At 38.3% G+C, this 27,199-nt stretch overlaps 1 protein-coding gene across 2 annotated transcripts in view; it reads left to right on the forward strand.

Moving 5' to 3' along the window:
- The first annotated feature begins 875 nt into the window (after positions 1-875).
- LOC126297780 (histone-lysine N-methyltransferase trithorax-like) overlaps positions 876-27,199 on the forward strand; it is a 221,568-nt gene continuing 195,244 nt past the window's right edge. Inside the window, exons 1-2 of one of the 2 annotated variants that reach the window (XM_049988962.1) lie at positions 876-1,194; positions 1,435-2,506. In XM_049988962.1, coding sequence (XP_049844919.1) covers positions 1,036-1,194; positions 1,435-2,506 — 1,231 coding nt within the window. In that variant the 5' untranslated portion in view covers positions 876-1,035. The remainder of the gene's footprint in view (positions 1,195-1,434; positions 2,507-27,199) is intronic. The other variant, XM_049988961.1, reaches the window with a different exon arrangement.

Consider the following 27,199-nt stretch of genomic DNA (forward strand, 5'->3'; position numbering starts at 1 on the left):
GTTGGGAATAAATGGGACGGGCTTATCAGTTCCGGCATTCGCCTTAGAAGCAAGGGAAACCTCCCGAAAACCTTGGTCAGAACTGGCGTATTGGAACCGTATTTATTTCTGGGACATCGTTCTTCGTTGAGACGCCGTCGCAGTCGTAAATTAAAATACTGTGTGTGTGTGTGTGTGTGTGTGTGTGTTTTATTAAAAGGAGTATAGCGTAGCCCGAGATCAAAGTTAGGTTGCGACGTGATAATTTTAAACCAACGAACTTGAACGCTAAACAAAGATTGGTGTTACAGACTGATCTATTGTGTTGCCTGTTACCATTAGCGCCATATTCAACGTACTTTCCAAGGTAAAAATGAAAACTACAATTGTAAATCCGGAATAGTGATATTAGGTAATGGACAAACTGTCAAGTATTTTTATCTCTTTTTCGATAATTTATCGTACGTAAACTACGAAAAATGCAAAGAGGTTCATTAAATATCTTTTCTGTGCGTCTACATTTCTGCTTCGCCACTCTCGTTACTGCAGATAACTTCTGACACGCTCAAATAAGATTAAATAACACGCCAAGTAAAATTCTAAATTTCAGTTGGGATTCTTCCCATACTACTGGACACAACGGTTTTGATCACCCGTTTTCTGAACTTTAAAGCGTATACCAGCAGTAAAGCTACTGGTGATTCACCTGCGAAACAGTGTATTTGTGAGGTTATTTTTTACTTCAATTTTGAAGCCTCAGGTTAAAAATTTTGGCAACTTGCTCAGTTTCGTGGGCGTTTTATCTATTTTTAATTACTTGTAACTTGTGGGAATTTCAATAGGAAGGGCATTCGTTGAAAGATGAACGTCGATTTCGATTGTTTGCTGAAGTGTAGTGTTTTCTTTGGTTTGGCTGTAGGCAAGATGTTCTTTACGCACAAGCTAAACGGCATTTGCGCGCAAACATGCGGATACGTGATCGTCAGTTGTTTGTTGGGAGTCTACTTCGTTATGTAGAGAAACAAGGTTTGTTTGGTGTGTAAATGGGTGTCAACCATGGGCAAATTCCCCGGCAAGCCATCAAAAACGTCGACGCGGAAGCGAATTAAAGTGTCGGAGTGTGTAACGGAACTAGTGAACGAGTCAGTCAGGGCCGCTCAAGTGATATATTATGGCCTTACTGTGTTTAACGAGACGTTTGGAAACGAGGAGCAGGTAAGTGGTTATTGTTGTGTTTGTTTGTTAATGCGGCAACTGCACATATGTAGTACAGATTGTCATTTTGCCTGTATTGTGATACTATCTGAGTTTAGTGTTTACGATAAGAGGTTAAGGGCCATATTTGTATTTATGTGTATAATCGCGTATCTGTATTGTGTTTATGTCATTGTTTATTTGTGTGTGATGCACTGTCGAGGCGTACCTTGGTAATAAATCAAGTATTTATGTCTCTAGGTTATTGACTTTCGTGGATTCACACATCAACAAGTCAAGGAAGCAGTAGAAAATGCGAGGAACTTCCATAAAAGAAGAAAGTCAACTGATGGTGAAAACAAAGATACTGCTAATTTTATTAATAAATTTGAAAGTGATCTAAAGGAGGTTGGGTTTAGTGCAAAGTGCTGTGATGGGCAAGGGAAATCGGATTCAGATAGCCTTGTGGTTGATAGTGAAAAATGTTTTGATGGTGGTGGCAGAAGAAATTCAGTGATTGCCGTTAGACGTATGAAACGAATGAGGAAGTATGACGGCAGGACGAGGAATCCACCCTCTGTGAAGAATGTGATGGCAAGGAAACTATTGCGTAGGGCAAAGAAAACATCTAGTACAACTCCATTGGCTGTCGATAATTGCCAGCAAGAAAAGGGCGCATCAGGTGCATCTCGAAAGTTTGTGCTTCCTAGTCACAGCGCTCATTCTTCTCGTGTGATAAAACCTAATAAGAAATTTATAGATAACGACGCTGTTACTTCTGAAACCTCGACTGGTTTATCTCCTCCAGTAGATCTTAAGAAATCCAAGAGTGTGTCTAGTGAGTCTCTGAATTCGGACATTCCACAATCGGATAAGTGTTTGAGTACAGTGGAAAACAAACAGTCAGATTCAAGTGATGTCAAAAAAACCTTGTGCAACCTTCGAACTGCGAATGCGAGAAGGGAAAGTGCATCCGGAAATACTGTAGATTCCTCAGGCCTTATATTGGAAGGAAAGCGCAAGTGGAAACCTTCATATAAACTAGGTCTGCAGTTGAACTGGTACGGTAGTACAGCTGATGGTGATGATACTGGCAGAAGAAGAGTGAAACAAGATGATAAAACCGAAAGCTCTGCACGTTGTCCAGAAAAAACCGCCTCCCCTTCCTCTACAACAATCAGTGCCAGTGTAGCCGATTTTGAAATTCGAAGTGATGAAAAACAAAGTAGTACTTTTTCTAAGTCGCCAGGTAAAGTGATTTTACGGCAGGCACGTCTGAAGCTCAACACACAATCGTCATCTTCTAATGACGGTCCATTCAGTCATGGCTATGGTGAGTACACACCACCACCACCACTGCTACTACTAATACGGTGTACTGTTGTTATTAATGTAAGACAACGTGTTACTATAGCTAATGTGGATAAAATGTTTAAAGGTAAGGAAATAAAGAACATGAATACCAATGGTAATGTTGCACATAAACGAAAGCTAGTAGAGTAACTGAAATGTTTTGAACATTGAAACCAATAAATAAGAATAGTTTGCATATTTTCGTTTGTTTAAGTTACATGAAATTATATTTTAGGTAATTCCTCACCTAGGAAAGAGCAGTGAGTTGTATACACGAGTTATTAGAACATTGTTTGGTGTTCAGGTACATCGGATGTCATATCTTGTAGACATTAGTTTTCACTATTTGGATTATTAAGTACTCTGTGCTCCTCACAGAATATTCATTCACAGATGAAATTTTTCAGCAATCTATTTGAATTTAAGAATGATATGCAGATTCGCAAATATAATACTAGAAGGAAAAATATCTCCTCCTCTCTTGTATTCCAACTATGGCAGTAAAAGGGATGAGACATACAGATATAAACCATTCTCAAAATGTTTGGCTGGCTTCTGCAGCTTTTTCAAATTGAAATTTATTTATATGAACTATCTATAGAATAATTATTTAAGACTATACATAAGTAATAATTTTCAAACCTGTCAAGAAGTGTACACTACAATTGTTGTTCATTAAATAATAAACATTTTCAGTCTTCAACTGAAATTATTATTTATTTTTCACTGTTGTCCAGTTTAGGCTATTATGTCATTATCAAGTGATAGTTGATGTGTGCACAAGCACATATGACCAAGCTATCCAAGCCGCCAGTGTATGGTGGGCCGACGTAAAACTTACTCAAAGTAGTCATACGTACAATCAGTATAAAAGTAATTTAATATTAGTTATTTTTTGTACCAAAGTGCAAACTTTGCACAGCTACTTTTTGCAAAGACCTGTAACCATCCTTGGCAACGTGCAACCATCATATAGTCAGGCCGACTATTTCGTCATTGGTTTCCATGTTGTTGTTGTGGTCTTCAGTTCTGAAACTGGTTTGATGCAGCTCTCCATGTTACTCTATCCTGTGCAAGCTTCTTCATCTCCCAGTACCTACTGCAACCTACATTCTTCTGAATCTGCTTAGTGTAGTCATCTCTTGGTCTCCCTCTACAATTTTTACCCTCAACAGTGCCCTCCAATACTAAATTGGTGATCCCTTGATGCCTCAGAACATCTCCTAGCAACCGATCCCTTCTTCTGGTCAAGTTGTGCCACAAACTTCTCTTCTCCCCAATCCGATTCAATACTTCCTCATTAGTTATGTGATCTACCCATCTAATCTTCAGCATTCTTCTGTAGCACCACATTTCGAAAGCTTCTATTCTCTTCTTGTCCAAACTATTTATTGTCCATGATTCACTTCCATACATGGCTACACTCCATACAAATACTTCCAGAAATGACTTCCTGACACTTAACTCTATACTCGATGTTAACAAACTTCTCTTCTTCAGAAACGCTTCCCTTGCCATTGCCAGTCTCTCTACTTCGACCATCATCAGTTATTTTGCTCCCCAAATAGCAAAACTCCTTTACTACTTTAAGTGTCTCACTTTCTAATCTAATTCCCTCAGCATCACCCGACTGTTTTGGTTATAGTTACAAGGCCAGATCAGTCAATCATCGAGACTGTTGCCCCTACAACTACTGAAAAGGCAGCTGCCCCTCTTCAGGAACCACACGTTTGTCTGGCCTCTCAACAGGTACCCCTTCGTTTTTTTTTTTTTCCTTCCCCTCCAATGTTTGGCTCCCCTTTCTCTGTAATAAGTAGTGGCTCTGTAGTCAGCTTTGTAGTTCAAAGTGCTGATTAGATTGTGGCATAGTCTCTGCCTCTCTCCTCCATTTGTTAGCACTGTGGTGACAGACTAATGAGATATAGGTTATGTTGAAACGTGATCGTTTAGTAATACCAATGATTGCAAAATAAAGAGTATGGTGTCAAACTGCTCTGGAGGATAGCCCAAGATTAGTGTTTAATCTAGATTTTGTGCATGTTTCCTGCTGCAAGGTAAATATAGAAAAATCTGTTACGTAATAGACAAATTAGTGACAACTGTGTTGGTGCATATGATACACATTTATCATACTTCAACTATGAACAATGCAGAGATCTGCAAGTTTGTAACTTGTAATGATCTGCGGGATAATTAAAGGTTCAAACTCATTTTCATTACATTACACTTACAATTTGACAGCTGTCACCTGTAATTTGTCATTGTTATGTCCTATGAAGTTGTTTTGTTATGCTGGCAATAAATCTCTCTTCAGTCTTATATTGTCACATTGTAACTACAGTCATGGATGTTGGAGTCTAGTTTAGCCTTGTTCTGCACATCCACATCACGCATTCTACTAGATACCGTAAGTGTTCAGTAGTGTTCTGAGCACTCTGCTGTGAATTTCGTAGACACTGCAACCATTAAATGTGATTCCAACTACCGATTTAGTGAATTTTCATTCTGTTTGTTGCAAGTTATCCTCGCTGATGGTGGTAGCAAGTGAAAAATTGTACGTAAGCAAGCAAGAGATATAATTTGTGTGATATGTGCTGTCTTACAGTACAAAGCACATGTATGAGCTTATGGCAACAGTCATGGGGAACTCACATCAGTGCATTCCCTGTCTGCCTTGAGCAGTGCGAACCACCCTCATTCATGAAAGAGGCTGTAGGACAAGTGACTAATTTGAAATTGGACCATACTGTTTGTACTTAAAAAGTCATATTAAAGCACCAGATTTTCTAGTTTTTTTTTTTTTTTTTTTAAAATCAGCATTCAATATGTCGATTTCCTCAAGTTATTTAGCTTGTAGGAGAAAAATATCCACCAGACAGCCATTATCCACCCCCCCCCCCCCTCCCTCTTTTTATTTGCAGACCAGTTTTGGTTACAAAGTTTGCTTCCATTCTGTTTGATGTATTGTGATCACTGACACTACACAAGAGCCTTTCTTTGTCCTTACCTTTTTGTTACTCAGGTTTGGCTTTCTTAATTATGCTGTGTCTTCTGTCCCTCTGGTAGACAATCTTCCCTAGGGCTTAGTTTCTTCATATCACTTAAGATGTTCGTCAGCCTGCTGGTTTGAGGCCTTCATCTCCCTTTCCCCTGTGTAGCCACTGGAAGATAATTTTTCATGACTTGGTCTGTAAATCATTATATTATTTGAATGTGATTGGGCTGGATTCTAAGAATAGAAAATGTGAATACAAAGTCTTAGAATTGGTGACATGCTGATCTCTAGTGTAGCCTGGGGTTTAGGTTGGGTTGAAGTGGTACTGAACGCTTCAACTAGTCTAATGGTTTAGTATTTCATATGTCAAAATATTTATGAAAGGCAATATTTTTGTATGTACAGGTATATTTAGGACGCCTATGTATCATTTGTAATGATAAATTGGCACACAAATGTCTAAGTAGGCCATGGGCTAGTGAAGCTTAGGAAATTTGCATGTTAATTACATTTCAACTGTACGCAAATATACTACGCCATTGTTTGTGGAACTTAATTTTTTTAAAGCTACATTGCATTAAATAAATGTATAAAGATGAGATAATTAAATGGCCTCATTTAAAAATTACTTTGATTTGCAGAATTTTTGATATCACAGTATGTTTCTGATGTAATCCATGTGTTGGAGGAGGGACAAAAAGAAAAATTATTTTCAGATTGAGATGGTACTTTTATTTAACTATGTGTTAATGAAAACTATTTTAGAAAAGACTGATTGTTCATGTAGATGCCTGTTGTCTTGCACCCAAAAAACTTAAATGATATAAATTATACATGATTACTGTAGTGCTGCATAGTGATAGTATGTTTTAAGTATGCTGGTGAACTTACTTAGTATGAATGCGTAGGTTTTATTGTTGTTCTCATACGAAAGATAGTTTATATTTATTCCACATTTCTAATGATGAAAAATGACAGGATTTATTAAGATGATGTCACTGTCTGCCAAACACTTTACTTAAAAAAAGGGGAAGGGGGGCACTACCACAGTATTGGAGCTCATGAGGTATACTTTGTGTACACGGTCTTTCAACTTTTAAGATCCTGTTACTGATCCATGATGTGCTACAACTGTCATTTAAATGTGTAAGTGGAAATAAAGGTTGCAGAGAGTAACAAAAAGAAGAATTTTTGGTAGAGAATTTGTGATACTTTGGGGCACTGTCATCACTGAAAGGTGTCTCCAGATTACTATACAGTATGCAGCACATAACTGTGAGGAGCAGCACACAGATGTAGCATTTCTACATTTGTCTTCATAATGAAGACGCTCCATTGTGTAAGCACTTCTGGAACTCGGTAACGTCGAGTTAAAAACTAACTTAGATGTCATTATTCTTAAAAACCATTTTTTATTGTTTGGTAAAACTATTAGTATTTGCCAGTAGTTGTGTAAATGAGGGGAATAAAATTTTCTGTTAAAGTTAGTAGCTTCTCTAGTGCTGGTATGGGAATACGGCTCTTTTGAATGATGTTTTGATTAAATGACTACACGCCTGCCTTCAGGAACTGTCTCACTTCTTGCTGGACAATTTAATTGTTGATTTATCTCATGTACCGAACTGTGTTATTCATTCATTTAAGTGTGTTGTGGTTGCTCTTCTCTGTAGTCATACATTTTGCATGTGGAACACACTTTTCTCATCCTGTGAGCCTTTGCAGGTATTTTTACTTTAGCCAAAATATTGACAAGTTCTGAAGCAACAAGCAGAGTGAAACTTAGGAAATAAAATGTTAATTTAACCAATAATAATATATTCAATGAAAATTTTTTAATTTTTTATTATCACCAAACTATTTATGCGCTTTTGAGCCAGAAAATATAATGTATGCAACTCATCAGTCATTGTATGTAATGTAAGACAAAATGGTATGGAAATACACACTAAGCCTCAGAGCATCCATCAATCCATTTATTCCACTTCTGTTATTTCCCATGAATGTGTGCTAAATACATGCCTGGTCGTTCACACAAGTCCTTCTGTTACTAGACAATCGGTATTAATAAGTGCTTGAGAGGTGGTATTGCTATTTATTGGCCATGTGCAATAAGGATTTGGTCAAATAATTTGCAATATGAAACACAGGTACAAGTGAAATTAATTAACTAGTGCAGTAATTACCGATTGAAAACCTTAAAAAAACAACCAGGCAAGCTGTGGTTAAGTTTGTGTTTCTTTTTACTGGCAGATTAAAATAGCACTTGGACTGCCATGCAATTGAGTTCAATCAGCTTAAATTTGTCAGCAGGTTACCTGTAAATGTAGCATATGGAAACAGTAGCCAAAAATTTAAGTGCTTATGAAGTATTTTACTGATAACTAATAATAAATTGAACCAAGTAGTGTATGTTAACCCCAATCTGTTTAGTATGCCCGTATTTTTATTGTTATTTAAATTGCACTTTATGTTTCACATTTTTAAGTATTCTGTTCCTTTGCAGTTCCTTCTAGCACATGTGCCCCCCCCCCCCCCCCCCCACACACACACACAAATCAAAACCATTGCTGTTATGCAACATCCTTTCAAAGTGTCTCAGAGTAAAAACTGGTTAATATTTAATTAGTGTATGTCTTGGAATGGAGTAAGAACTTGGAGAGTCATAATAGTACACAGTGCTATGGAAATGCTCACTGCAATCTCACTTTTCCATTCCAAAAGGATGTGACATTTTGATGAGTGTTATTTTCTGGAACACACTGACAAGTTCTGGTGGCTAGAAACTCGATAACTCTATAGTAGTTGAACTCACAGGGAAACACAGTGAGAGAATGTGTGAACTGATTTTTATATTTATGTTGCACGTTTTTAAGTCATGATAATGTGTGGAACCTAGTACTGGAAAAATCTCTTATTGTTTTTGCAGCAACTGGAATTTTTTTATGATTACAATATTTTAATGTAAACCCATGGTATTGCAATTGTATTTAGACATAGATGTTCCAGGTGACCCACATTCAAAATTTTATGGTCTGTTGTTGTTTAATGTGGGTATTATGGTTAGAATGCACCACTAATCCAATGAGTAACTTCATACTTCTAATAAAAGGAGATTTGCATAACGAGATTAGAATTGGAAACTGCATGGCTACAGAAGCATACAGATATGTTTTATTTGGGACTGCTAAGCCATATATTTCATAGTATCCTCCGTTTGTAATAAAATTATTATTCTGAAGTCAAAAATGTCCTAAAGGTAACAAACTACCTCCCCCCCCCCCCCTGCTGTTCACACCTGTGGTAAACTTTGTTGTTTCCTGCTTTTCTTACAGAGATCGAGTGCACAATTTGCTGTCTTCATCTCTCTCTCTCTCTCTCTCTCTCTCTCTCTCTCTCTCTCTCTCTCTGTCTCTCACAAACTCAAGCTTCTCTGCAGATCTGTTTGTACTGAACTTATTTTAAAATATCTTGTGAATACTGTTTGCATAGAGATAGAATGAGAAGTGCAAACAAGTAACACTTTCCTTGATTCGTATTCACAGTAAACATTTTGGGCATAATTGGAGATTGTGGTACCACCTGTTGGTTTTGACCTATGATGTCGTCAAGGTGGCGGACATCCCCTACTGCAGGCATTTACAATATGTTGGCAATTATGTCACTCATTTACACACAGAGATAGTACGAGAAACATTTAATTGCAGAAATACATTGAAACTAACAGGACAACCAGAGAAATTAATGGGTTTCGATGGAGACAGTAAATATACATCAATCATAATAATGAAGACATACTCAAACAAAAATCAAACAAAACCTTCAGCATTCAACAAAACATCAATAAAAACATGGAAAGAAACTGGTATCGTAAGTTTTATCTTGGCCTATTGAACTTCAATGAAATCAACAGTAGCGCAAAACCACATACAACTCAACAGATCTGTTATCTGTCATTTCACATGACCTGAATAGCCAAAGCAAAGTCTTCAGTGCCACAAAACTAAAACTCGCTCAGAAACCTAACCTCAAAAATGTGGGTAAAACAAACTCCACACTATCTACCAATCACAACCTAAGTACCACAACTAACAACACAATCAAAAAATTCATAAAAAAAAATTTCATTGACACCAATTTCGATGTATAAGAAACATATAATTACACACATAAACACATACCATATGTACTACAATAAAGAAAAATGAAATTGTAAATACACACTTACCATTCGAAGTCAGCCTCAGCCATTATAGCAATAGCAAACATAATGTCATCATCATAATGTCTTGAATGGCCAGCCTACACTTCTCAAAGTGAACTACTTCTGATAGAATGCCATGTGTTGTCCTGCCAACAACACTACATCTGCTGACTACTGGTTTGATATGCAGCAACTTTGGCCAGTCTCATACCTTTCACAAACAGAACTCCCCAACCATAAACAACACACCACACCAATATTTCAATAATCCCAAACCCGAAAACTGCAGAAATCAAAATAACACTCTTAACAAATCATCACATACTCTTCCAGTATTATTGTCTTGGATAGCACTCACAAGAGTGCAATGAATCACTAACATCACCCACAAACAATTTAGAAACATGAACTCACCGCAGTAGAGAGTGCCACTGCATTCTGCAACAAGCCCCTTGCAAACATGATGCATTTTGCGTAAGCTGGGCTACCATGATTTCACGTAACACATCCCTCCATTTGTACCGGTTGCTTGTCCGTTCGAAACTCAACTATGGGTGCTTTGTTTATGTGTCTGCACACCCATCCCTCTTACGCCGTCTCAACACTATCCACCATTTTGGCATCCGTTTGGCCATGGGTGCCTTTTGCACTAGTGTCCGTATGTTGAAGCTGCTGAACTACCACTGTCCTACTGCCGTGACTTTCTCCTTAGCAGGTATGCATGCTGTTTGTCGTCCATGCGTGGCCACCCATCCTATGCCGTCTCCTTTGGTGATTCCTTTGATCATGTGTATGGGGTTCATCCCTCTTCCCTATTACCTCATAGTCTGCTTTCGGCACTTCTTACGGTGGTTGACCCACAGCTATCTCCTTCGCCATGAGAACCCACCCAAGTGTCACTGTGATGCAGGGCTGACAGTGGTCCATCTTCCGATGGACTGCCCCCTTGTGGCAGTCCTTCAATTTACCAGCTGCACTTCCTTTAATTCTAGGTGACGATGCCTCTCTAGCTGACTCAGTTTTAAGTTTTATCTATGCAGCTGGGTTTTATCACTCACTCTAGTGTGGGTGCTCTCGCATGATTTCTCAGGCTCCACCCACTGCAGCGACTTTTAATTGTGACGTGGATACCAAAATAGTGTCTTTTATGGTAACAAGTTGTGTTGGTACCCCTATCAACGCTTTCCAGCTAGAGGTTCTTCGTTTTTAGTTGAGTGATTGACCTTTTACTTGATCCATCAACCACTGTAGTTTGTTTTACTCTAGTCAACTATTTGCTCTGCTCCTTTTAAGTGTCCTCCATTTTGTGTTATTGCGGTGTTCATTTTAGCTCTGTACTCTTGGTGTTCCCTCCCTCTGGGTGCGGAGGTTACGCTTTTACTGTATAGGCCTTTTACAAGTATGTCTGTTTGGAACATGGGACTGATGACCTTGATGTTTAGCCCCCATCAAAACCCAAAACCAACCAACCAACTTCTTACAGTGGCTTAACTACACACTACCTGCGACTTTCCCAGTGAGTGCGAACCCTTCACCACCTTTGGCTTCGTGAAGCGGCCCATTTTAACCTTGGCCTTCATTCGCTTCCTAAGGACACTACTCCAGCCTCAGTCTATAGCCTTCAGTTTCACGACCTTCGCATGTAACTTTGTGATAGAACCTTTGTATACACTGATGGCTCTTGGACTGACCATGGGGTCGGGTATGCCTTCATCGTTGGCACCGCGGTCTTTCGATATCTGCTTCCGGGACATTTACAGCCGAACTCTTGGACCTGCATCAAGCCATGGAGTACATCCGGCGACACTGGCTTTTCAACTGTGTCCTCTGTTCAGACACTTTGTGCCCTCCGAAGTCTATGTGTGCTGTACACTGTCCATCCCTCAGTACAGTGAGTCCAGGAAAACTGCCACTTGCTCACTCTTGATGGAGCCAGTGTCATGTTTCTGTGGGTTCCTAGTCATGTTGGGCTGCCAGGAAATGAAGCTGCTGATGCTGTTGCCAAGGCTGCAGTCCTCATACCTCAGCCCGCGAGTACCTATATTCCCTCTGATGATTTCTGTGTCACGGTCTGTCAGGAGGTTGTGTCCCTTTGGCATCGCCTATGGTCATCCTTTCATGGGAATAAGCTTCGGCTTATTAAGCCTCTCCCAGCACTTTGGATGATCTCCTCTTGCCCCTCCGACTGGGAAGAGATTATTTTAACTCTGCTGCATATTGGGCACTGCCGTTTTAGCCATCATCATTTGCTAAGTGGCGCTACCTCACCACTTTGTACATATTGCGATCAACTTTTAACCGTTTGCCACTTTCTGATGGACTGCCCTGATTTATCAGCCATTTTATCGAATGATGCGTGGGCTGTCAACCACATTTTACTTTTTATCCACCAAAGCAATATGGTGAAGGCCATTTAATTTTTAGTTTTGGACCTCAGTTTCTGTATGGTGTTGTTTTTAGCCCTTTTTCCATGTGCCTGTTTTTAGCTATCTTCTCTTCTGTCAATTGGGACTGCCAAATAGTTGTTTAACTCCTTTTGTGTTCGTGTTCTATAGTTCTGACTTGGGCGAGTATGACCCCAGCTGTTTTTTGCACTCTAAAGCAAAACGAAACAAAATGTAACACAACACAGTAACACCTTGGGTCAAAGCAGACAGACGGTACTGCAAACTTCAGTTAACCCACATTTTGAAGTCTGGAATCTGTCATTTAAAGAACTATTATATGTATTTAATAAAAGCTATAAATTATGTGGCTACAAGTTCGAATTTAAGGGTTTGTGTTAGAGAACCTGTGTCTGTTTCTGAATCTATCTGTTGTACAGGAAATGCCAAAGAGAAGCAACACTGATGTGCCTTTTAAAGCACCATAACACTCCCATAAGTGTTACTTCTTTGTTTTATGTTGGAAGCTAGTCTGCTGAACAGCTTTGAGTTCCAATATTGTAACAAAATTGTTCTTTTTTTCACTTATTGGTTGTTACGTTTGCCCAATGCCCATTCTCTTTCCCTCTCTGTAACTGGTGTTACTAAGGGTTCTGAAGAGCACCAGTCTCTTCTGTATTAAATTTAATTAAGTTTTAGCAATGCTCACCAGACATTTGTCTGTTTTATACTCTGTAACACACACAGTTTTGCTCATCCAAACAATATGTTAACACCTAATAATGCTTAACGAACTTATCAACCATTAAATTTACATTAGACTCTTGTCTGTCTGGACTAATGTGACGGAAGGTCAAACCAGACAGGCTGGAGTTCTATAAATTCTCTCTTCTGACCCTGGCCAGATCACAAAACACCCTTTTTTTTAAATACCAAAACCCAATTTTATTAATATTTTCTGACTTCTTGGTGCCTTCCATTCTGCAACATCCTCTGCATCAACATCCTCAGAGCCCGGTACATTTTTGAGCTATGAAACACCATCAGCATTTTCATTTTTGACATTTGTTTCATACATGGATTCAAAGTTAAAATTTTGATGACTGTAATGTGGCAGTGATTCCTGATTTTTCAGGTTTTTGGAAGTTCTAGGTTTCTGTGATTTCGTTATTAATGTAAGCCTAAGCTTGTGGTTTAGCAGTTGCATTACTACAAGCCAATATGGCAAAATGGCACATTCCTTACTTTTGTTGTATTCGGGTGCCGCAGCTTCCTTTTTTGAAGCAAATGTGTATGTAGGGAGCGTCTTGTGATTTAAAGAACTCTCATAGCAGTTGTACAACTTCCCTCAATGTCAATTAACTCCAAAAGATACTCTTCAAACAATGGCTCATCCTGTTTGTTAACAGATAAAGCGTCTCCACTAATGGTAATCTGGTGAATGCTGTATCTTTTTTCTACTGACCCAACCATCCATCACTGACAATAAATTTTGAATCTTGTCCTCTCTGCTATTGAAATTGCAATGTTTTTTTCCTGTAACCATCATACATTAGAAACAATGGTATAATCAGGAGTACCCCAGGGAAGTGTGATAGAACTTCTGTTGTTCTCAATATACATAAATGATTTGGTGGACAGGGTGGGCAGCAGTTTGCTGATGATGCTGTGGTGTACGGTAAGGTGTCGAAGTTGAGTGACTCTTAAGAAGATAAAAGGTGACTTGGTCAAAATATCCAGTTGGTGGATGAATGTCAGCTAGCCCTAAATGTGGAAAATGCAGATGAGTAGGAAGATCAAACCTGTAATGTTCAGATACAGTATTGCTAGTGTCCTGCTTAACATAGTCAATTCATCTAAATATCTGGGCATAATGCTGCAAAGCAATAAGAAGTGGAACAAGTATGTGAGAACTACGGTAGAGAAGGCAAATGGTCGACTTCGGTGTGTTGCAAGAATTTTAGGAAGGAATAGTTCACCTGTAAAGGAGACCTGCATCTAGGGTGCTGGTACCACCTGTTCTTGAGTACTGCTAGAGCGTTTGGGATCCATTCCAGGTTGGATTGAAGGAAGACATCAGAGCAATTCAAAAATGGGCTGCTTTATTTGTAAGCAGTAGGTTTGAACAGCATGTAAATGTTATGGAGATGCTTCGGGAACTCAAATGGGAATCCCTGGAGGGAAGGTGGCATTCTTTTTGACAAGCACTGTTGAGAAAATTTAGAGAATTGGTATTTGAAGCTGAATGTTGAACGATTCCACTGCCTCCAACATACATTGTGCTTAAGGAACTCAAAGATAAGATACGAGACATTAATGCTTGTACAGAGGCATATAGACATTAGTTTTTCCCTTACTCTGTTTGCGAGTGGAACAGGAAAGGAAACAAGTGGTAGTGGTACAGGATACCCTACACCAAGCACTGTAAGGTGGCTTAAGGAGTATTTACGTAGCTGTAGATATTGGCCCAGTAATGAGCAAAGCTTTTCCTCGTAGATGTTTATGTCACAAAAATAAAGCTTTCTAGGCTTCTTTAATCTTAGCTTTCAACATTGTCTTCCCTACATTTATTCCACTTCCACTACCTTGGGAAGCCCCACATGTTAAAGCTTTGAAAGAGTACAGTACATATAATAAATTAATATTCAATTTATGACAGAAAAGTATTATTATTATATTAATTAAATAGGACGAATAGTATGAAGGTTGGATAGTCATGAGCTGGGTAGTAGCATGTTTACTGTCTGTGGTTGTCCTTACAATTTGACACATTATGATATAAAACATTTCATTCTCAATCTCCCCCCTCTCCCCCCTCTCCCCCCTCTCCCCCCTCTCCCCCCTCTCCCCCCTCTCCCCCTCTCCCCCCTCTCCCCCTCTCCCCCTCTCCCCCCTCTCCCCCCTCTCCCCCCTCTCCCCCTCTCCCCCCTCTCCCCCCTCTCCCCCTCTCCCCCCTCTCCCCCCTCTCCCCCCTCTCCCCCCTCTCCCCCCTCTCCCCCCTAATAGCAACTGATGTATAGGTGTGCATAGCTTGATACAAACCTAGGTTTTGTGTGTCAGAGAGTACTTCTGGTACCACTTTAATTTTTCTCCTTTCATATTCCATTCATAGGTAAAAGTACACTTAACATGTCAATGGCTTTTCTGTCATGTACTGCTGTTGGTAACTGTTTGCACCATGAAACAAGGGAAATCAACACAGTTTGAGATGTACGTGGAGGTACAATAAGATCTAGATAGCCAGAGAGATACTTATTCATAATTTCATGTGGTCCGTAAATAAAGTTTGCTGGTATTTTGTCCCATAATATTATAATTTAAAACCATAACACCAGAATGCTCAACAAAATTTGAAATAACACTTAGAAATAGGTTATTTCAGTGAGGTATATCTTGGGCTAAACTACACATCCATCTGTTATGGCAATCTTGTTTTCATGTCGAGATCATTGGCTTTGCCAACTCACAAGCAGGTGCACATTTAATCCTATCCTAGATTTTGGGCTAAACTACATTCAGTCTTTACCACAACCAGTTTTTTTCTTTCATAACCAAACTGTCACATTCCAACCTAATGTTGGCCTTGGACTATGCCACAGGTCAGTTCATCACCACATTCAGGTTTTTAAGTGCCACATTTGTTGTCTTCGCCAACTCACAACCAGACTGTCACATTCGAGCATTACCTAGGTGTCAGAATGCGCTACTGGCCAGTCTGTCAGTACATCTTGGTTTTCCCAGTCGCCAGAGAAATTTCAAAATTTGCGAGCAGCCTTAAAATTAATTATAACCAGATCAATAAAAATTATTGTATTTCTCTAAATATTGTAAACAGATTTAATAAATTAATATCTCCTGCCAAAATAAGTCAGCGATTTTCATTGGCTGTCATATACAGGGTGATTATAGTTAAACTTTTGCTACTTGAGCCAATGTAGATGGAAAATTATTAATCTTATGGTAATGATGTTCAGACTGTGCACTGCAAGATTTGTGTTGCTATTTGTGTTAGTGTAATGACTTGCTGTTAGGCCCTGGTATGGGGACGTAGGGTTAAACACAAGCAATAGTTGCAGACAAACAATGTTGGCGTGGACAAGGTTTGAAGGGCTGCACTTGCAAAGCTGTTTTATCAAATCAACAACAATAGTGCTGCTGATTTTCATGGGTATCGGCACATTAAAACAGTACGGAGAGCTCCTCTTCCGCACTGAGGTTGAAGAACATGTTTTGGAAGTTTGAATTAACTGAAAATTTCGCATGTCTCCTGGAAGAGGTCAATTTCCAACTGTACCACAAATTGTTGCCTGGCTGAGAATGCTGGATGCAATGTGTGATCTTCAAGAAGTGCACAAGCTATGTTATGCCAGCTGAACATTTCATGGTCCACCGTTCGTAAAGTGCTGTGAACCAAGGTGAAATGGTACCTGTAAACAGTTCCAGGCTGTTGCAGATGCGGATGGTTGTTATATTGACCAGTGTTCGTAACCAGGAACGTAAACATGGTATACAGTTAACAAACGTTACTGGCTCACGCGGAAATTAAAACACACTTAACAAACATTACTGACTCTTGCAGAAATTAAAATGTGTTTCAATGATTTACTCGTTATTTCTCTTCCGAATGTCCTTATAAATGCTTCCAAAAAGATTCAGTGTCCTAAAATCAGTCATTTCAAGGAGCAAAATCTTAATTATAACCACCCTGTTCTATTTCCCAATTCGTTACGTCAAACGCCGACGAATTGCCAACAACCACACAACGCAAGAGCTGCTAACACTGTAAGTTTACTTCAGCTCAGTCATGAATGGTGTGTGGAAAAGCTATTTTCAGTTGTTGGTGATGACAGGACCCTTATCTTTTGTTAAGTGGATGTTACTTCTAGTGTGTGTGTGTGTGTATGAAGTCTCACATACTAGATAAAGTAGCTTGTTTAGAAGTGTACTTGTAGAGTTTGTTTTGTCACGTGCCCTGAGCACTCAAAACAGTATTAAAAATAAGTTTCTGTAACACTTTGAAAACAAATTAATTGACAAATTCACTGCATCGTCTTAGAATTCTCTGAATGTGAGTTGTCTCTGTTTGCGTATAATCAGTTTTAATTCTGTGTGCCTTACTTTTGCCTACATTTAAGGTCAGCTGCCATTCGTTACACATTACAAAATATGTGCTAAGGTAATCCTAAATTTGTGTAATACAATGCATTTTTCTACGCAACAGTGCCATAACCAAAGAAGTTTAAAATACAGGTATCTGTCTGAAAGGTCATTTATGCTAAAGAGCAAATGAATTAAATATATCAAAATGGTTGAAGGAAGAGCACTGTCATAATCTTGCAAAATGCAAGTATTTGTCATCAGACACTACAGTGAAGCCATTAGATGTTGGACTGGGAGAGGACCAGATGATGCTAAGAAATATCGGTGCATTTGCTGACTGCCAGGTTGTACGATTTGGTACCATGAAGTCTGAGTGAAACTGCTGCTACCAGAATAAACTGCCACCTGAAATCATGTTTTTTATAGCAGAAGTCACCATCAGCTTGCTCTGTACTGGGGCCAAGTAAGACAGCGGAGCATCAAGCAGTTGTTGCATGTCTCAGAATGAATATGCAGGAGTCACCATCTCATATGAATCTCTCTTCTGAAAGCATGCCACTGGACAGGCAGTGAATAGCAAAGACACATGGCCAACACTGTTGAATGCTCTGTTGAGATGTGTCTGGAATTACACAAGAATTCATAGCTGTGGTTATGGGGAAAGTAAGGGCTACGCCTTACATGGCAGATTTCAATAATTTGATTGCTGTATTGTCTTGTTTACATAAGCAACCTCAGTGTCCTTCATTCTTGGGTGCCCAGTGTTGTGTGTGTTTGGAGAGAAAGCATATTACTGTAGGCTTGGCAAGAAATATCAACAAAGTCATGTGGTATGTTAATCTGCTCAATTTGTGTTTAGCATAAGCAATTTAAAATTGGTATTTTTGATCAAGGCTTACAATTGTTGCCTGAAATCCCTTAATAATGAAATGGTCCCTTTGATTTGCTCCTAATTTATATTTATCTTATGTTAGTTGGTTTTTAAGGTGCTGTAATGTGGTTTGGAATATGTTTTAATTTTGAGAGCAAGTGAGCACATTTGTTTGATCTGTGACATTATTTTTCATGGAACCAGAATTTCCTTAGATTTTTCATGGAAAAATAACATCATTGTTTGGCTTGCTTGTGCAAATCCCAAAACCCCTCCAATCCATTGTTCCTTCAATAAGACCATGGTAGATTGCTTTGGTCATCACGCTCCAGATGAGTAGGTTTCCCATCTCAAATGACGGATAAACTGCAACCTTTTTTCCACCAAAGTTTTTGGCGCAGGCTGCTCATATGAGGTATCTGTAGAGTAAGGTCTCCACGTCATTGTAGCCATGGTGAATGCTTTTACATCAGATCCAGCAAACCTGATGTGCATCTCGGCTACACTCCCCCCCCCCCCCCCCCCCTCCCGCCCCCTCCGGTCCTTTTCCCCTTCAAATTCCCACCAATCCAAGCCCATTGTGATGCTCAATCCTGACTGGCAGTCGTTCGCAGTGGAGCTCCCCCTCACATCTCCCACCAGGTGCGAGTTGGATGCAGCGATCCGTTTTTTGAGTTCGAAAGGCACTCCTCCAGTTGACATTTCATTGTCAGTTATGTGAAGTCTGTGGGCCACAGTGTGTGGACGTCAAAAACATGTTAAAGGGGGTGATAGAGTTCACGGATGGACACAACGGGTGTCCATGATGAACAATGAACTGGTCGGCCTTCGATTTTGGCTGAAACAGTTGCAAAAGTAGAGAAAGAAATTCTTGACGATCGGAGTGTGACAGTTCGTAAGCTGTGTGAATGGATCCCTGAAGTCAGTAAGAGCGCAATTGAGAAGTTTTCAACCGAACATTGACATAATTCCAAGGTGTGTGTGAAATGGGCCCCCAAACTGTTCACTATCGACCACAAACGGCAGCCAGTTGAAGTGGCTCCTGAATTCCTGGAGCTCTGTGTAGAACAAGGCAAGCAATTTTTGGATTTGGTTGTCACTGGCAACAAATTCTGGATACACTACACAACACGTGAAACTAAGGAAACGTCTAGTCAGTGGCGGAATTAGAATTCCCATTAGCTGTGACAGTTCAGACTAACATTGTTTGCCAGCATATTGTGGACAGTGTGTTCAGGAACAGAAAAGGTGTATTGCTGTTTGAATTTGAGCCTTCCGCCACAGCAATAAATGCTCCTAGATACAGTGAGACTTTAAAACAACTGCATTGTGCCATTCAAAATCGGAGGGGAATGCTGATGAATGAAGTGTCTTTTCATAATGACAATGCTCATGTCCATACTGCCCATACAACCACCGTTCTTCTATTCCAATTTGAATAGGACATCCTCACTCATCTCCCCCCCCCCCCCCCCCTCCTACAGTCTAGACTTAGTACCCAGTGATTTTTATCTGTTTCCCGAGTTTAAGTAGTAATTGTATACAACCCATTTCCAGACCAACGAGAAGTTGAAAAACGGGATCGATCAGTACCTGCGCAATGTTGTGGGAGAGTTTTATGAGAAGGGTAAACAAAAAATGTCACTGCACATTGATTGGCAATAAACATGTTTTCTCTCTCTCTCTCTCTGTGTGTGTGTGTGTGTGTGTGTGTGTGTGTGTGTGTGTGTGTGTGTGTGTGTGTGAGAGAGAGAGAGAGAGAGAGAGAGAGAGAGAGAGCTCTGTGGGATCTGTACAAGAGTGGCTAATGAGGATGCTTAAAATTTGTGGATGTCTGAGTAGCATGTGAATATTCATTTGAGTTCTGACCACAAAACACTAGTTTCACTAGCATCCCTTTCACAGCATTGAGGTCTCTTACTATGTACTGTGCCACCACATGGTGTCATAGGCCCACTTTTTAAATATTGCCGTGGTGTTGCAACTGTGGTTTGTAGAGACTCCTTTAATTCCATGAACTGTGAGTAGACTTTCACCGAAATACAAAATGTTTCATTTGCAACACTTTTTCTCTAAATCTCTTAATTTGTAATAGGCATTTTGTTAAAAAATGACAGCACTCGTATGTATTCAGAATTATTTTATAACTGAGAGTAGGCTTACTTCCTCATTATGGCACCGAGCGAGGTGGCGCCGTGGTTATTGCACTGGAGTGGCATTCGGGATGACAGTGGTCCAACCCGCATCTGCCAATTCTGATTTGGGTTTTACGTGATTTCCCTACATCACTTTACGCGCATACCAGGATGGCTCCTTTGAAACGGGCATGGCAGACTTCCTTCCCCATCTTTCCCTAATCTAGTGGGACCGATGACCTCGCTGTTTGGTCCCCTTCCCCAAATCAACCAGCTAACCAACCTCAATATGGAAACCTGAAGGCCATTAACTAAAATGTTAGTGGGTTCAGATCTGTATACACCCCTTTGCATTTTTAAGAAATACAAACTAGTTAAGGAATATTTACTTCATGGGCAGTACCTCTTCCATCAGTATTCCAAAAGTTATCTAATAATATTGTAACATATTGACACAGTCGGAAGATTTTTGAAGCTTCGCAAATACTTAAGATCCCCGCCTCCTCCTTGTTTATAAAGAAACTGAGCTGCTGCTACCTTGCTGGATTGGTTCTTTAGGAAACCAATTTGGGCTTTACAAATTAACTTTATTTGTTTATAAAATAAATGACACTTACTGTAGGTAGCCTTTTATTTTAGTTTGGAAAGGCAAGTGGGGAAAAAAGGTAGACCTGAATCATCCATTTTGGAGGTCGCCTTTCTTGAAAGGGTCATTCCATATCAAATCACCCAATAAAAAATAAATTTTACACCCACCTTAGATTTTCATAAAATTTGGCTCAAATGGTTCTAATACCATTCTGACAACGCCTGCAATTTTTTTTGCTGTATCTCTTATATTTTTTTAAATAAATTTTTAAAGTTTTTGTTTTGCGTTTTCTGAACCTTCGGAAATGGTAAATTTAATTTGTATTCAAAACTTTAAAATTGCTTATCTTAAAAACTCTTTTAGATAAGATCATGAATTTTTGCAGGAAGTTTATTTATTATACATATTTGAAGATAAAAATGAAACTATTAAAATATATTAATATTTTCTATGAAAAAATTTATATGTATTTTTTCTTTTTTTTAACGGATGTTTTGTTTTATAAGAATTGCAATATTTAGAGTCTCAGACCTGATAGAATGCTCAAATTTGTTTTACTTTACTCTTAAACATATAGGCTACTTGATAACAGAAAAATAATGATGGCTTTTTAACATGTTTATTAATCATAGTAGATTACATTAGAATTATGTACAAAGATAGTATACTTATGAAACTTATGTATAACCCAACTGATTGCTTGAAACATTGATTTTTTTGAGTAATTTTGTCTTTTTAATAAACATTAATGCTGATTCAAACTTTTTCCACTTCATCCAAGAGCTTTCAGTTCTTTTGATACAGTCTTTTTTGAAGTAATACATACTTCCAGTGCCGCTTGATTGAGGTGCGTCTACTACACAGACTATGTGCTCCAAAGGCACTATGCAAGAATCTTCCATTTCAGGCCAATAAAATGATGCAGCTGGTCCTGAAGGATGTAGAAATAGAATTTCTGCACCTTCTTCATCATTGACTATTGTTTTTACGAGTCCAAAGTACCAGTTTCCACCATAATTTGCAGCCTCATAGCTATTTATGGATGGTTCAACATGAATCCAATCAGAAGAAGAATGGAAAGAAAAGACTAAAGAGGGTTTTAAACTATCTGTAGTCCTAATTTCAAGGTTGTTTGTTTGAAGTGGTTTGAAGTTATGAAAACTTCTTGTTCCAGGAATGGTTCGGGTTACTGAAAAACATTTTTCTAGTTTTAACCGTAGCAAATCAGCTTCTTTTTTTGTCAATAAAGTGAAAATGAATGTTTTCAATATTTTTTCACAAAACTTGTACACATCGATTGCTGTCATTATTTGTTCTTCATCTGAAAGCTGTAGACTGGCTTTCCTTAAAATTCTTTTAATAGTTCCTCCTAGGCCATCACAAATTGACTTCCCATGACTTGTCTCAAGTGTTCAGTCAAATTTTTAAAACTGTTTCTATTTTTGTACTGCCCAGCACAACCATCTGTAAAGTAGTGAACTGAGTCAATGTCAGTATGATGTAATGACGGCCACTTTGTAATTTCTTTTTGTACAAAGTTAATAACACCAGTGTCATGTTCTTGGTCATCACTAATAAAACAGTGGTTGGAAACAAAAACATCGGTTTCTTCATTTCTTAGAAAAACTCAAAAAACCACCTCTATTCCAGTGGTAACTTTGGATCTCATTTTGTATAACAAAGGAATAATTTTCACTGAAATCCATCACAATAATTGCTGTTTTGGGAGGTGGGTCTTCTTTCAATCTTTTAAAGGCTGCTGATTGGGATTTTGCTATAAACGAGTGCGGGGTGAGCTTTTCCAATGACCTAACCAATAAAGAAATGTAGTCTTCAACACTGATAGACTGTTTGATCATTTCTGCCCTCTCTGTGTTAACCCACTGACTGATCACAATTTCTTCTTCAAAATCATAATCTTCACTTTTTTCAGTTAAGTACTCAGTTGGTGCAGTATTTGCAGGACAGCTGTCGCAATGATGTAGCATGCAGTTTTGGTTTTCCGTGTTGCACACAAGCATCTTAATTAGGTCTTTATAAGATTCTTCAATTTTCACAGCATCCAGTAATAGTTTAACATTCTGGTGGATACTGCATACACTTAGTGTGTGTGCCTGCAGCAACAGCAAGGATACACTATTTAGGTCTCAAGAAACAAAATTTTGAAAATCCTACTTCTATCTTGGGATTCTCCCATTTGAAAGAATAATAGAGTTCTTTCAAGTTACACAAAATGAGTCTCTCTCTCTCTCTCTCTCTCTCTCTCTCTCTCTCTCTCTCTCTCTCTCTCTCTCTCTCTCTTTTTTTCTTTCTTTTCCCTCTCTCTTCATGTACACATTTTTTTGAACACTTACTTTGTCTTTTGTTCCAGGTAGCACTCTGAAAGTTTCATCCTTTTCATAAAAATCTGCTACAAGTCTTACTGTATTTTCAGAAAGAGTTTTACCTTTTTTTTGACCAGGAGTTTCCAAAATACCCTTTTCAGATTTTAGCTTTCTAGCTTGTCGCACCATGTACTCACTTGCATTAAATTCTTTCATCACTTTATTTTGACTCCAAGAATCTGGAGCCAAGGTCTGAATCTGGATTTTTCTAGACCTCCCAACAGATCAAATCTTCTCTTTAATAAGAGAAATCATTACATCAAAATCCTTTGCTTTCGCAACCGCACTTGTATCTTCTTCGTCATCATCAGAACTTGGAGCATCATATTTTAATGCTTTTGAAACCAACTTTTTTGCAGTCTTTTCAATGCTGCTAACCTTCCTTTTAAAATAAGACCCTTTACTTTGTTGTGACAAGCCATGAAGCTTTATTGGTGTTAAACCTAAATTATCAAGAGCAATGTTTGTTTGTACGAGGGATTCATTTCTGGATTCCAATGATTCTAATTCAACTTCATCATCTGTTTCACTTTCATTGACTTAAACTCTTGATTTTTCCTCACAAAAGTTACGACATGTTGAGCAAAGTTTTTGTCCAAGTTTTATGGGAATATTCTTTGTCAGTAATTGTTTAGAAAGATCCAAGCCTACCCTTCTCAACGATTTTTTGATGGGCTTTTTGTGTTTTTTAATGGGTCTACACATGTTGTTTGATACTTTTCAAAAACATTTTAAAAGTAGTAGTTGTGGTGTGAACATATATTCTTAAATTCACACAGATTAATTCCTGATCGTAAGTGGATCAAATCTTTTTCCTCCTCACTCAATTCAGATACCGGTTGTAACTTTTTTGAAGATGTGTAGGTTGTTTCGAAACAGTCAGATTTTTTAAATAACCCTATGCTACAGGTTTGAATATCTGATATACTGATTTCACTTTTGGGCTGATTACTGTTCTGGTTACTTTTATAGGATATTGGAAAAGAATCTGTGTAAACTAAGTAACAGTACTTACTGAAAGTTCGAATAAACTTAATAAAATACTATCGAAGCATTATTTAAGACTGTAATAATTTTTTACTTCAAAACACAGGAGTAACAAAACAAAATCCAAGCGTACATTGTTACTCCAAGAAGACAAACACTTATTTTCGGTCTCTAAGTCACTTGGTACTTTTTATTTGTAAAATATAATTAATATTATTTTAAAAATTAGATAACTATTAAACATCTTAAAAAGCCAACATAATTTTTCTTTTATCTAATAGCCTATACAATTAAGAGTATTTTAAAACAAATTTGAGCTTTCTATCATGTCTGAGACTCTAGATATTGCAATTTTTATAAAACTAAACTTGTAAATTTTTTACAGTTGGAAGATTTTTATATATCTTTATGGTAATTTTTTAACATTTAGATATAATACACAAACTTATTTCAAAATTTTATACTGATATCTTTAGTATTCTTCAATATTCAAATTTTTTTAGTTGTGAGGACACGTTTAAGTTAACATTTCCGACTTCTGAAACAACGCCAGATATAAAAACTTTAAAAATTTATTAAAATTAAACTATAAGAGATAGAGCAAAAAATTTTTACAAGTGGTTTCAGGATGATAAAAGAAGTAATTGTACCAAGTTTCATCAAAATCTGACATGGTTGGTGTCAAAGCCTGGGCGACTTGACATGGAATGACCCAAAAACTAGCGTTACCCGGGATATTTTCTTTCATTTTGGAGTCACAACTTTTTCAGTTACATCACTAACTGCAGCAGGTAGAGATTAAAACTGAACCTCTCAGTACTGGATATAGGCTTTGGCTTGTGACTTAACGAAGTGATATGTTATGTTGGCACTGGCTGACAAAAAACGTGAAGTAGCCAGAAGGCATGGTCAGGTGTCAATGTAACATTGTACATGTGCACACCATCAGAGGGTATATCATTGACTTGTGTTGCAATTCTCTCTGACAGGTAGAACTGCAACCAGAGGGCATTAGAACTGTTCATATTTAGTGTTGTCCACCAGGCATAGAAGGGTGTAGAATAGCTATGAACAGTGTCAGATGTTGAGTGATCTGAGTGTTATCAACACATGACAGAGCTTGAAAGAGCCATTATTGTCAGTCACGATTTGACCGGCAGGTTGAATTGTGCAATATCCAGATTTGTAGGGCATTTGGATGTGAGAGTGGCCCAATGTTACTCTCCATAGGAACATGAGGGCAGGCATGCTTATTGTCAATGTTCCGGTGGGCCACATCTGACCACCATAAAACACATTTAGTCACACATTTCAATGACAAGAACAAGTAATGAACTTGCTGCAACATTCTGTGGTGTCCAGCACCACTGGTTGTACACTAGCACCAGCCAGACTAGGAAATGGTCATCCCATATGTAGGCTGTCGCTAACACCACAATGCAAACAGCTACTTTTGGAGTGATGCTCTGAGTGGGAAGCATGGACTCCTGATGAATAGCATCACATTGTGTCCAGCAATGAGCCACTGGTATGCACTACCTAGGATTACCATTGTTGTCGAGTCTAGTGACAACCTCGGGAGATACCCCATTACACTCTCTCTCAACCAGTGTAAAGTTATGTTTAATTCCCATATGCCCTTCTGGGTGCTTCAAAATAATAATAATAATAATAATAATAATAATTTGTCAGAGAGTATATTTTGAATTGTGTGCAGTTTGATGTGACCCATTGTCGTGGTGAGTTTTAGTGGCTGGAAAATTTTATGAAATGTTGTTATTTCTAATTTACACCTTTTCATTGTGCTTATCTGTTTTGTTTGGGATGGATCCAAAAAAAAAAAAGGAAGTGTAACAGTCAGGTGTTGTATGAAGAGATGCATGAAATGACCGCTTCTGTAACTTATGTTCGATATTCTAGTGTGTTGAGCAAAATGTGAAATGCCACAAATGCGGGAAAATGAATAAAATGATTAAAGTTGCTGTGCCCTGTGTGAAAGATTGGTTTATGTGGCTGTGCTGGGAAGGCATTGTTCAGAGGTCTGTTTACAAGGCACTTTGATTGAAAAGTCCAAGTCTGCGATCACAGTGAAAGAAGTACTTTTATTCCTAGAAAACCATTAATTTGAAGTGCACCCATTAGCAATTGCAAAAGCAACTGAATTGTCATCTGATCCTGTTTTAGCCTTTTCCATGTTTCTTACAGGATCACTAAATGCAGGAAACTGGTGATTTGAGAAACACTTTTTTTTCTATTTAAATAGTTCTCGGTGAATCCTCTAGTCAGTAGTTAAGTATTGTTCCACCCATCACCAATAATGCTGTTTGTAGAAGAATTTTGGCACTAAAAATATTTATTGAGTAGTTGTGCAACATTGTCTCTGCCCTTCAATTGAATGAAGATTTTTTTTGTAATTTTTTATTCTCCATAGACAAATATAGGATTTGTTTTGGAGTGGGGATGTATTTTGCACTTCCTGTCATAACTTTATAGGAACTACTATAAACAATAAAAGACACACTAGATATCTTAATCACTGGTAACTAAATTCTGTTGATACAAATTGTTTATGATAGCAGTACCTCCACCTTCTCTTACACTTCTATCTCTAAAACCCATAATCGGCCTTATGGTTTGTGGCACAGGGTAACCCTGTGGTATTATCATGTATTACCTAGCCTCTGTACATGTTCAAGTATCTCTGATTTCGTGCCGTCGAGGCTATTTTGTGATATAGGTGTATTAGAAAAAAATACATTGTTGTGCTCATTTCAAAATGTATGTCCTTGAATGGCCGATTTTAGAATCCAATATGGATTCCCAAAGAGATTTTTGGACTCTCAAAAAGTCATAATGTGTGAAACACATTACGTAATTTTACAACACTGACATCAGTAATGTGAGACTGTAGTTACATTTAACTATCTGATCACCCTTATGTAAAACTGGTTGGATTTTTATGTTTGTCCCCATGTCTGAAATACCTTCTTACTTTAGGAACTTCTATTAAAATTCAGCTATAAGGGA

This window comes from Schistocerca gregaria, chromosome X (assembly GCF_023897955.1).
Source record: "Schistocerca gregaria isolate iqSchGreg1 chromosome X, iqSchGreg1.2, whole genome shotgun sequence".
Lineage (NCBI taxonomy): Eukaryota > Metazoa > Arthropoda > Insecta > Orthoptera > Acrididae > Schistocerca > Schistocerca gregaria.